The sequence below is a fragment of the Nycticebus coucang genome, chromosome 17 (assembly GCF_027406575.1).
Source record: "Nycticebus coucang isolate mNycCou1 chromosome 17, mNycCou1.pri, whole genome shotgun sequence".
In the NCBI taxonomy this organism is placed as follows: domain Eukaryota; kingdom Metazoa; phylum Chordata; class Mammalia; order Primates; family Lorisidae; genus Nycticebus; species Nycticebus coucang.
Window position 1 is genome coordinate 76,983,695 of NC_069796.1, and position 12,508 is coordinate 76,996,202.

At 37.0% G+C, this 12,508-nt stretch overlaps 1 protein-coding gene across 2 annotated transcripts in view; it reads left to right on the forward strand.

The window, feature by feature from the left end:
• Positions 1 to 8,087, forward strand: part of CREBRF (CREB3 regulatory factor) — a 66,630-nt gene extending 58,543 nt beyond the window's left edge. For both annotated transcript variants that reach the window (XM_053566920.1, XM_053566921.1), the window contains exon 9: positions 6,970 to 8,087. In XM_053566920.1, the coding sequence (XP_053422895.1) occupies positions 6,970 to 7,085 (116 nt within the window). In that variant the 3' untranslated portion in view covers positions 7,086 to 8,087. The remainder of the gene's footprint in view (positions 1 to 6,969) is intronic.
• Positions 8,088 to 12,508: the final 4,421 nt, after the last annotated feature.

Below are 12,508 nucleotides of genomic sequence, written 5' to 3' on the forward strand. Positions count from 1 at the left end.
CCAGGTTTGAACCCACCTGCCTCGGTGCATGTGGCCAGTGCCCCTAACCACTGAGCTACAGGCGCTGAGCTCAAGAATTATTTTTATTTCTTATTCTATTCTAAGTTCTGTCAGCTTATTTCTGAGTTTTTCTATTTCTGTTTTATGTTCTTTAGGCTTTCATGTGGCTTTTCTTTAATGTCTTATAATTAATTTTGAAATAATAGTAAGTTACAGTTTCCATCCATGTCTTCAGATATGCATTTATTGTTTGTAGAAACGTTCTTGTTCTCTTTTCTTAGAAAAACTTTTTATGAGATTCTGATCATGATATTTTTCTGTTGCTCATTTATATTTAAAATTAGTTGTTCTGAACTTTAAAAATAAACATTTTATTTTAATTTTTAGAGATAGGGTCTCACTATATTGTCCAGCTGGTTTCAAACTCCTGGGCTCAAACAATCTACCTATCTCAGCTTCCTGAATAGCTAGGACTGCACCTGGTTTAAACCTTTAAAAGAAGGTTTAGTTTTAAATAGCTTTTCTAGGTGGGGTGTGGTAGCTCATGTTTATTGCCCGAGCTACTCAGGACGCTGAGGCAGAAGCATTGCTTCAGCCCAGGAATTAGAAGTCTCAGTGAGCTATGATGATAGCTCTGGGCAACAGAGTTTGAGACTCTGGAAAAAAAAAAAAAAAGGGAAAGAGAGAGAAGAATGGGGAAAAATTAAAAATATAAAAACATGGGCGGCGCCTATGGCTCAGTCGGTAGGGCGCCAGCCCCATATACCGAGGGTGACGGGTTCGAGCCCCGCCCCGGCCAAACTGCAACCAAAAAATAGCCGGGTGTTGTGGCGGGCGCCTGTAGTCCCAGCTGCTCTGGAGGCTGAGGCAAGAGAATCGCTTAAGCCCAGGAATTGGAGGTTGCTGTGAGCTGTGTGAGGCCACGGTACTCTACCGAGGGCCATAAAGTGAAACTCTGTCTCTACAAAAAAATAAATAAATAAATAAAAAATAAAAACATTACATGTTATAGCTTCACAGACTCTCTCTACTTTCCAGTTAATTTTAAAAGACATGGCAGCTTGCTTTCTGAGATTTCTTGTTCTGCTGCCTCTATCATTCTGTACCATTTCTTTTTTGTTCCTGTCTTTCTCAATTTTAATTCCAATACAAATTATATCTTATCAGTGCTGACTTTTTTGTTTTTCTTTTTTTTTTTTTTTTTTTGAGGCAGTCTCACTGTGTTGCCCAGCTCACAGCAACCTCACTCTCCTGGGCCCAAGCAATTTTTCTGCCTCAGCCTCCTAAGTAGCTGGGACTACAGGCACCTGCCACAATGCCTGGCCATCTTTTGGTTGTAGTCGTCATTGTTGTTTGGCAGACCTGGGCTGGGTTCGAACTCACCAGCTCCAGTGTGTGTGGCTGGCGCTCTAGCTGCTGAGCTACAGGCGCCCAGCTCAGTGCTGACTTTTGTCCTGTAAGAAAGTCCTGGCTCGGGCGGCGCCTGTGGCTCAAGGAGTAGGGCGCCGGTCCCATATGCCAGAGGTGGCGGGTTCAAACCCAGCCCTGGCCAAAAACCACAAAAAGAAAAAAAAAAGAAAGTCCTGGCTGGTCTATTTTCTGAGTTCCCAGAGACCGTTAGACGATGGGCCCCTTTACACCTTACTGTGAGCCCGATTTGCTCACCTTTATACTCATTATTGGGTTGGAGAAAATCTCTCACAGGTTCAGCTGCAGGTATCAAGTTGGCCTCCTATACTTTCCAGTGAGTAACCTATTGGCTATTTTAGACTTCTTTTGTTCTCAGGTCCATTACTTCTTTTGTCTCATCCCACATGAATACTGATAACATTGATATTGTGCAGTTCTTACAGCTTTTGGTAGTTTGTTCCCACCCTCTTAAATGTTGGGGTTTGTGGGGATACCTTATTATTGTATTATAAATGTTTTCCATGGATTTATGGGTTTGCCATTTATTTGCTTATTATATGGGGAAATGGAGATTAAAAATCTATGCTGCTATACAGACATCTGGACCAGTTTAAATACTTTGGAGTTTCTTTTTCTTAAATCTTAAATATCTGCGTTAGATTACAAACTTTTCTGGAGTCAGTTTTGATAATGTACCTATTCCTAGAAAATTACCCACTTACTGTGGGCACTCAAATTTATTAAAATTGAGCAAAGTAGTATTTGTTTTTGATTCCCTCTGTTTCTGTGGTTAGTATTCCATTTTCATTTCTTACTGTGTCTATTGTGTTCTATTACGTTGTTCCTTATTTCTTGAGTTGATTAATTATGCCTTATTCTACTTTCTCCCTAAAGAACCAGGTCTCGAATTTACTAGTTGTACTAATTTCTTGAATTTACTAGATGCTTAATTTATTTCTTTTTATTCTTTCTTGTTCATTAATAAAAGCCTTTAAAATTTCTTGTGAGAACTTACTTTAGCTGATATAAATTCTGATGTAAATTTTGATGTCTCATATTTAAGTTGTTTTATGAATCCTTTGAAATTTTAGGTTTGATTTACTCTTTGACCCAAGAATTCTATTTTTTTTTGAACATGGGATATTTTTCCATTTATTGACCCAAGAATTCTTTGAGAGAGATTTAAAATTTCCTAGAAGGTAGGGATTATTATTTTCTTTTCTTCTTTTTATTTTTTAGAGACAGAGTTTTACTTTGTTGTCCTCAGTAGAGTGCTGTGGCGTCACAGCTCACAGCAACCTCCAACTCCTGGGCTTAGGCAATTCTCTTGCCTCAGCCTCCTGAGTAGGTGGGACTACAGGTGCCACCACAATGCCCGGCTATTTTTTGTTGCATTTTGGCCAGGGCTGGGTTCGAACCCACCACCCTCAGTATAGGGGGCCAGCGCCCTACTCATTGAACCACAGGTACTGCCTGGGATTATTATTTTCTAGTTTTAGTCCTCAACTCTAGTTTTTTGGTGTGATCTATTAAGATTTTCTTAGCTGCTTAATCAATTTTTTTTTTTTTTTGTAGAGACAGGGTCTCACTTTATGGCCCTCGGTAGAGCTCACAGCATGGCCATACACAGCTCACAGCAACCTCCAACTCCTGGGCTTAAGCGATTCTCTTGCCTCAGCCTCCCAAGTAGCTGGGACTACAGGCGCCCGCCACAACGCCTGGCTATTTTTTGGTTGCAGTTTGGCCGGGACCAGGGTTGAACCCGTCACCCTCGGTATATGGGGCCGGCGCCCTACCGACTGAGTGCTTAATCAATTTTAAATGTTCTGTGGACATTTGAAAAGAAGATGTACTTTCTGTTTTATATTAAGATACCTAGGCTCGGTGCCTGTGGCTCAAGCAACTAAGGCGCCAGCCACATATGCCTGAGCTGGCCAGTTCGAATCCAGCCTGGCCCGCCAAACAACAATGATGGCTGCAACCAAAAAATAGCTGGGCTTTGTGGTGGGTGCCTGTAGTCCCAGCTGCTTGGGAGGCTGAGGTAAGAGAATCACTTGAGCCCAGGAGTTTGAGGTTGCTGTGAGCTGTGATGCTATAGCACTCTGCAGAGGGCAACATAGTGAGACTCTTTCTCCAAAAAAAAAAAGGCTTCTTGGCTTTTTTTCCTGGTGAGAAGGGTACATTTACTATGTGTAAAACAGAGAAAGGCTCCCACTAATGTGTTCCAGTTCTGTCTCATACTTTCTGTGTTTTTGTTTTTGGATGCTGAGATGTGTGAATAGAATCTAATAATATGGGATCTTCATATGGATTATAGTCTTTATCATCATGAGGTATACTTTTGTCTTAGAGCTTTTGCTGTGAATTGAATCTTGTTTGCTATTATAATCATGAATGCACCTTTCTTATTTGTATTTTTTTGGTATCTCTTTGCCTACCCTTTTATTGTCAATGCTTCTGAATCATTTTGTATTATTTATGTCTTTCTAAAACATCTTAATTAAATTAAAATTTAATTAAAATTTAATTCACCTGCTATAAAATCTATTTTTACATATAGCATGTGTTTGGATTTTCTTTGTTAGTCACTTGGGGAGTTATGTAATAGGTGAATTTAGCTCATTTTTACATATTGATATAATCTGTGTTTGGTTTTAGTTCTGTCATCAAAAGATCTGCTATGATTTGTTAGTATGGTCTTTTTGCCTTTTTAAATCATTTACTGTATGATCCATTATTATGGTTTCCTTTTTCTGTGTGTCCTCTGATAATTTGTGAGCTTTGGGTTTTTGTCTTGTAGGTTGCTTTTTTAAGTATAACATAAAATATGTACTTAATCTTTTTCTTTCAACTTGTCATTTAATATTTCAATCATACAGAAAAGCAGAGGGAAAAGTACAGCTGGATGTGGTGGGTCATGCCTGTAATCTTACTTAGCACTCTGGGAGGCATAGATGGGAGGATAGCTTCAGATCAGGAGTTCAAGACCAGCCTGAGCAAGATTGAGACTCTGTCTCTACTACAAATAGAAAAATTAGCTGGACATGGTGGTGCTTTCCTGTAATCCCAGCTACTTGGGAGGCTGAGGCAGGAGGGTTGGTTGACCTTGGGAATTTGAGGTTACTGTGAGCTAGGCTGAGGCCATGGTACTACTCTAGACTAGGAGACAAAGTGAAAGACTCCAAAAAAAAAAAAAAAAGAAAATACAGTGAATCTAGTTGTATTTCATTCAACTAGATTTACCAATTTTTTTTTTTTTTTTTTTTTTTTTAGAGATAGTCTCACTTTGTCACCGTCAGTAGAGTACCATGGCATCACAGCTCACAGCAATCTCCAGCTCTTGGGCTTAGGCAAGTCTCTGCCTCAGCCTCCCGAGTAGCTGGGACTATAGGCACTTGCCACAGTGTCTGGCTATTTTTTGGTTGCAGTTTGGCCGGGCCCGGTTCGAACCCGGCGCCCTACTCACTGAGCCATAGGCGCTGCCCAAGATTCACCAATTGTTAATATTTTCCTACTTTGGGTTAATTCTGCCACTATCTACATGTATGTTTCTTGGGGGGAATATTTGAAGGTAACTTGCAAACACCATGTATCTTTATCCATAACTACATCAGCATGTATCTCTTAAAAAGAAGAATATGCTTCTAGTTAGCCACAGTACCAGTAACACACCCAGGCACTTACACAGCTGATGTATCTAATATGGAATTGATATTTACATTTCCCCAGTTATCTCAGTAATGTCCTTTGTAGCCTTTTTGTTTATTTGTGATCAAGTGGAGGATCATGCATTGCATTTAGTTATACTCTTCTAATCTATATCAGTCTGTCAATATGTTGTTTTAGAGAAAAATCTAGGGGCTGGGCATGGTGGCTCATGCCTGTAATCCCAATACTCTGGGAGGCCGAAATGAGTAGATTGCTTGAGTTCAGGAGTTGAAGACCAGCCTGAGCAGCCTTAGGCTGCTATACTAAAAATGGAAAAACTAGGTGGGCATGGTGGCACACACCTATAGTCCCAGCTATTTGGGAGGCTGAGCCAAGAGGATTGCTCAAGCCTCAGAGTTTGAGGTTGCTGTGAGCTCTGATGCCATGGCACTCTACCCAGGGCAACAGAGTGAGACTCTGTCTCAAAAAACCAAAAAACAAACAAAAAAAACTAGGTAGTTGATCTTGTGGAATGTTCTAACATTTGGCTTTATCTGTTTTCTCATGATCACATGCAGTTAAATTTCTGGGGAAGAATGCATCATACATCCTCATTCCATCGACTGAAGCACATAATAATGTATAACATCAGTTTGTCCCATTACTGGTCATGCTCAGTTTGATGACATGGTTAAGGTGATATTGGGGTTAGGTTTTTTTTTTTTTGAGACAGGGTCTTGCTCTGTCACCTGGGCTAGAGTATAGTGGCTGATCATAAGTCATTGTAGCCTCAAACTCTTGGGCTTTTAAGCAATCATCCTGCCTCAGCCTCCTGGCTAACTGGGATTGCAGGTGTAAGTTGGCACACCCAGCTGATTTTTGTGTTTTATATAGAGACGGGATCTTGCTATGTTACCCAGGCTAGTCTTGGACTTCTGGCCTCAAGTGATCCTTCCACTTCAGCTTCCCAAAAAATGTCAGTGTTTTTTACCGTATCTTTTGAGTTGTTTGACTTCTTATTACAAGCAATGGCTAAATAAGTATATCTCTGTTGTCTACTCTTTTTTTCTTAATACTTTAAGAAATGGGTGATGCTAACAAAGTGAAACTCTGTCTCTAAAAACAAACAAAGAAAACCTTTAAGAAATGTACTTACTGGGTGGCGCCTGTGGCTCAAAGGGGTGGGGTGCCGGCCCCATATGCTGGAGGTGGCGGGTTCAAACTCAGCCTTGGCAAAAAAAATAATAATAATAATAATAAATAACTAAAATATATATATAGCTAAACTGTTAAAAAAAAAAAAAGAAATGTACTTATCTCATTATTGGTTTACTGATTTTAAGTATCTTTTGAGCTTACTGTGGGAGATGAGCAAGATGAGAAAATCAACATATTTTCTGCTCCCACATTTTCTCCCTCTTCTCTTCTAACATTTCTAATTCATGTTTCTTTTAAGTGAAGAAAAGGGACCATAAACTTTAGTAATTATAAAAAAAGCTAAAAGCATTGTTCAGATCTGTATTTTCAGTTGCATGGGTGAAACCCATCCATAGAACATGGTGAGGTTTGAGCAGTTGAAAGAGACTGGCTGAGAGAACAAGAAAAAACATGTTTGGCAGGTTTCCCGGGTTAGGTGTGGACTGTTGTTATTTCTCACCTACTCCACTTTAAATGTTTTGATTAACTATTCTTCATGGTTATTCTTGGTTTGACTCTTTTATCTTATATTTGTAGACTTTAATCTGATGAGTAGAATTATTTCCTGGACTGCGGTAGCCAGCAGCAAAGCATTCATTTGGGACCACTGTCAAGCTGAGGGCCATACCTGACCTTCAGATTTTTCCTACTCCTTTCCTTTCCTAATGCCCTTCCACTTTTCTATCTAAATGTACCTTTTATTCCTCTCTTCAGGTCTCCCAGTTGCTGGGCAAACCTCAGAATTTGTTAACCAGGTATTAGAGAAGACAGCAGAAGGTAATCCCACTGGAGGCCTTGTTGGACTGAGGCTACCATCATCAAAAGTGTAATCAGCTTCATTGGACCACTGGTCAGAAACGTCTGCATTTGTCACATTATCCATTGTAAATTTTCATTCTGTTTTGCATGTCAGTTAGCATTATGTAAACATTTACAATTAGGTTACATTGTTTTAAGAACTAAGTAGCATAAGTGAAGCATGATCCAAAATACTTGATTATTGCATTTTCAGAGCATAAACCATGGTTAAGACTGCTACTGGCATCAGAAATGCAGCTCATATGTTTAAGTAAATGTTCAGGTACAGATTGCAAAAATCTGTTACGGCAGAACATTTTGAAGGAGTGAAATAATAAAATGCCAAGGATTGTGGCAGGTTTATGCTCTGAACCACACAAAAAAAAATTGAGGAAGCATTTTTTTAAACAGTCAGTTTAGATTGTTTTTAGAATTATTGCTTTCTGTTCTAATTTTCCACAACCATTAATCTCATCTGTACACGGCACACCCAGTACTCCTGCCCGTGTGCCATTTTAGATGTTCATTGTCAGAGCTCCATATGATATATATAAATATATATATACATACATATATATATGTCTGTGCAAGTAAGAAAAAAAAGCATATTCTTTGTGCCTTGTATTTTGGGGAAACTATAAAACTGGTAATATTTTGTATGATGAAAACCCTTATGAGGAAAAACAAGATACCTAGATGGAAAAATTATGGGGTTTAAATGTTTTTTTGTTCCAACTCTTTTTCACATTTTTTGAATGTATATAAGACTATGTTGAAATGTAGATATATGCCACAGAGTCTGTGTATTGTATAAAAAACAAAACAAAAAAACAAACAAAAAAAAAAGATGGCTCTAGAAAACTCATATTTCGGTACTTGACCGGAAGAAGACAAATACTTGCACATTATTGCGATTGTTTTATTTTTTGTACCAAAGACAAATGCAACTGATATGGCAAACTGCCAGTCTAAGTAAAGTTTTGCACAGCTTACATGATACTGTATGAATGTATGAAAAAAAGGAGAAAAAAAAGAAAAAATTAAAGGTCAGGGTTAGGGATCTTACTGAACTGTGAATTTTATCTCTGTTTGGGTCCAATTATCTACAGAAGGAGCATCCATACATAGAAATATTATTTTGCTGTTCCTCTAGTTTGCTTCCATAGTAGATAAGTTGGTGGCCATTTAGGTGTTTGTCTTTATTTCTGCCCTCATTGTAGGAAATTTTAATATATTTCTTTTTAGTAAGCTATTGGTAAATAGTTTTTGACTTTGAAAATTAAGAAGTTTATTTAGCTTATTGTAGTATACTTTCACCAAACAACCAAAATAGATTATTTTTATTGTATTATGTATATATATGTAAAGAAAGAGAAAAGCTAAGAATATCTAATTGTTTAGTTGCCACTTTTCCAATTGATGTATTATTGTGCATGTAATATTTTCAAAGATCAACACAAACTTAAAATGAAAACAAAATTTATAGATTTTTATATTTTTGTACAGGTATTTTCAAACTAGCTTCTTCAGACTTACATGTGACTTATTCTTCTATAGTTTCTAGAATCGAGAAACATTAACACATTTAGTTTTTAGGTGCTCTTTTTTGCTCATATGAAACAGCTTCACTAGTCAGTGTTTTAACTCTGTTCAAGCTTTACCTCTTGATGAGAAATTCCTTATGTCAAGGCAGCATTATCAACCTTTTCATCCTGTCTCTCTATTTTAGTTTCCAAATCTTGTGTTCTGAACTCTGGAAACTGGTGGCTTAAAAACTTAGGAAAAATGTGTCTATCTAGCAAAGAAAAAAAATACCAAAAATTTCAGACCTAGCTGCTGGGGAAATTATCTCTTTCTCCATTACCCTCTGTAGAATTTATTCTTTAATTATACTTTGTTTATAAAATATGTTTCCTTTTCTTTTGTTTTTTTCCCTCTCCTCCCTCCATTTATAAGCTATAGCACAGGAGAGCTATAGCTTATGAAGGTTTGATTCTAGAACACACAACAACAACCTTGAACAGTGTTGCTTGTGTGCTTCTTTGACATCATGAAAAAGAAACTCTGAGAAAGACTGTCTTAACACCTTAGCTGAACTGTGATACACAAGATTTTTCTGTATGTTTGGTGAAAATGTACCTGGTTAGTACGTTTACACTAAACAGATGATAAGCTCAAGTCTAACAGTTTAATAGAATGTAAGTTCATTGTTCAAAGTTTTTCCTTTTTAGGTGGGAGAAGGCAAAACACAGGTTTACAACACGGAAGTATATGAAGTCTTGACAGAGTGTGTCTGGTAAATTGAAAAGTATTCCAAAATGTGGCAGTTTTGCAATCAGGTGAAAATCACCTCATGATAGAGATAAAGGTTTATAATTGCCCCTTTCTAGCTGCTCTGTTAGGAATTCTGATTTTTGATACTTTTCTCCTGTCTGCAAACCAGAATCTGATTTTTTGGTCTTGCATTTCAAAAAAAAAAAAAAAAAAAAAAAAAGACTTTGAATCTGTTTAGTAGATTCCATATCCTTGCATTTCAGTGTTTTTATATGTACTACTTAAGTTAAATAGTTAAAAGCTTTTAAATAGTTGAGCTTTTTAATGTTGACACTTTATTTTGTACCTATTTATATATGTATGTATATCTTAGAAAAGCACTTTGTTAAAAAAAAATTGCATTTTATATGATTCCTGCCATTTGCTGCTAAATCTGGGCTGGTCAGAATGCTGCAACGATACTTGATCTAAATAAAAACCTGGCAGTAAAATGTAGAGTGAAAGTTAAATCCTTTTGCTGTTTTAACTTTATCATAAAGATGACATAGGCAAGCTGTGCAGCTTTACATTTTAACCAGGGGACTCTGTGGCATTTAAAACCGTCTAGAAATGGTTGTACTTTAATGCCAGTAATAATCTGCTTCCTCTATTGTCATTAAAATATATACGTTTAGTGTATCACACAAACAAATCTTACAAAGGTAATGTAAAAACCCCAACAATTGTACATGTTCTGTTTTTGAAAATTGTGGCATGTATTTTTGGGTGAAGATCATTAGAGAAGAGCTCTCTAAGGGTCTTCTGTGTTCATACATGGTATACAGATAACTCATAATGAAGTCCAGACTCTTACTTTAAGTAAAGGCATTGCAAATTCACCTCAAATAAACCCATTGTTCCAAAAACAATTATAAACTTTGATTCTAGTACTACTATGATTTAAAAACAAAAAACTTTCATCCTAGTTTCAGATACACTGGATTCTTCATAGAGTTTGTCTCCACATGAAAGCATGCTGTCCAATTGCTCTTGTAAAGATCGTGTCTGAGTTTTGAATTGGGTGCCACACTTTTTCAGTCAGTATGATTGCTTGTTCTGCTGTACCATGTATGATTCTTGTCCTTTCCTATATCCTTCATGACAGATTATGATGTGGCTTTATATTGTGCCTTACTTGTACATTTAAAACTAAATGTCTTCATTCCCTTCCACTTCCTAAATCTTTAACTTGGACCTTTTTGGTAAGAGAATCAGAACTATTACAAAAGCATCATGAAGGATTTCAGATGGGTACTGTTGTAAATTCCCTCTCTTTATAGTTATTTTATATTTGTACGAAAGACCAGTTTTTGAATGGTCTTTGAATATGAGGGGGAAAGATTAGCAGTAATTCCACTACATCCCTTTTCTCTGACTTTCATGAATTTGTCGTACATCTTCTTTCTGATGCTTGACTTTATTTGCTTCCTAGCAGTAGTCTGCATTTAAAGAAAGATGTGTCCAGTTCATTAGCTTGAAATGACTATTTCATTTTTCCAGAATTTTTTAGGAGAAGAGTACCCATTTTGTTCATTTTATAAAACAGATGACAAGTCTCTTTAAAAGAAACAGAAGTATAGTACTTTTGAAATACAATGCTGTTAGTTTGGATTTCTTTTTTTATATATAATATTCATACAATGATCTGATGTTTGCCTTCATTAATAAAGCTGTTAGTTTATTCACCAAAATGTCAAGAATGGATGTGCTTTTCTTTATTCCATACATTAAAAAATTTTTAGCTGCTAAGATTTAGTTAATGTTCTAAGAAATGAATTCAAGTTGCCTTCAGCAGGAATTAACAAAAAGTTATGTTCCCTTTCTTTATATAGTCTTCCTGAAATTCTGTTCAAGTATTTTCTAGATTATGTAACAGAATGTTAGCATCTCTCCAATCTTGAAACTTGAATTTTGAGAATGCATTGAATTATGCTTTCAGTGTTAAAGGTTTCAATTATCCTTCTAGTGAAGTCTATTGTGGAATACCATTTCCCATGGAACTGAGGCCATTTCCACAACTTTGCACAGAACTGCAGTCTTGTTCTTCCCTTGGATCATGACAAATAAGTCTCACACAGTGCCGTAATACTTGTGGATTCTTTTGTAATCTTTGTAATCTTAATAAGGGCATTACGAGAAGATGACTCCATGTTTTTTTAATATTTCAAACACATTGGGATGTAACAGTGAATGTGAACTGTAGGAATGGTTGTTTCGTTTTAAGGAATAAGCATGTTGGGGAAAGATGATGAAAATGTACTACTGAGAGTTATACACTTCCATAGGCATGTGGGATTATGTGTTGAAACATAGTCCTCATGCTTAGTTATAAACTGACTGAAATTGTATAAATTACACCTAGAAACTGAACTATGCCAAATTGCCGTTTTTGTTTAGAAAAGAGAGGTTTGGAAGTAGTAGTGAGGGGATAGAACCTTAAAATTACTTCCAAATGGCGTCTTGGAGCTGCAGACTTGGTGACTGGTGAAGAACATCAGAGGCTGAGTATTTTGGTGTGCCAAGTTTGGGTGAACTGGGTTTGCCTCTTTCATAATGATGTAAACACAGTGGTATAGTTAATCAAATTTCGGGTGGACAGGAGCAGGACTGATTACTGTGTCTTGCCCTTCGCCCTTTGTTTTTTTCAGAACCAAATAACAGAACTGTGTGTGTGTACTGTATCTGCCTTTCCACCACATTTTTACGACACTGTATTCCACTGCCTGCTTTTTTACCTTCTTTCCTTAGGATCTGTCCTCTAACTTAGCATTTGCGGTTAACAGTGATACTGGGGCTGACAGCACAGAAGTCACAAGAGAAGAGTGGAAGGGCAAGAATTCAAAGCATTTGTTCATATGATGTGGCAACCTCTTTTGCATAGCTGTGTAGGATCCTGTTTGTAATGCTATCATAAATATTCTGTAGTTTTGGGTTTATTTCCCCCTCCCAATTGGAGTTATGACGCTTTTTATTGGATTCGGTCTTGTCTCTTGTCTAGAAAGAAGTTTATCTTGTTGACGCATGAGCTGTTTAAAAATTATTCTATTAAATGTTGGTTAATAGTTGTGCAGTTTTTCATTTCAGAAGAAAGGCAATGCAAATGTTGCCTTTGTTTTCTGTCACCTTCCAACCCCTCAGCACT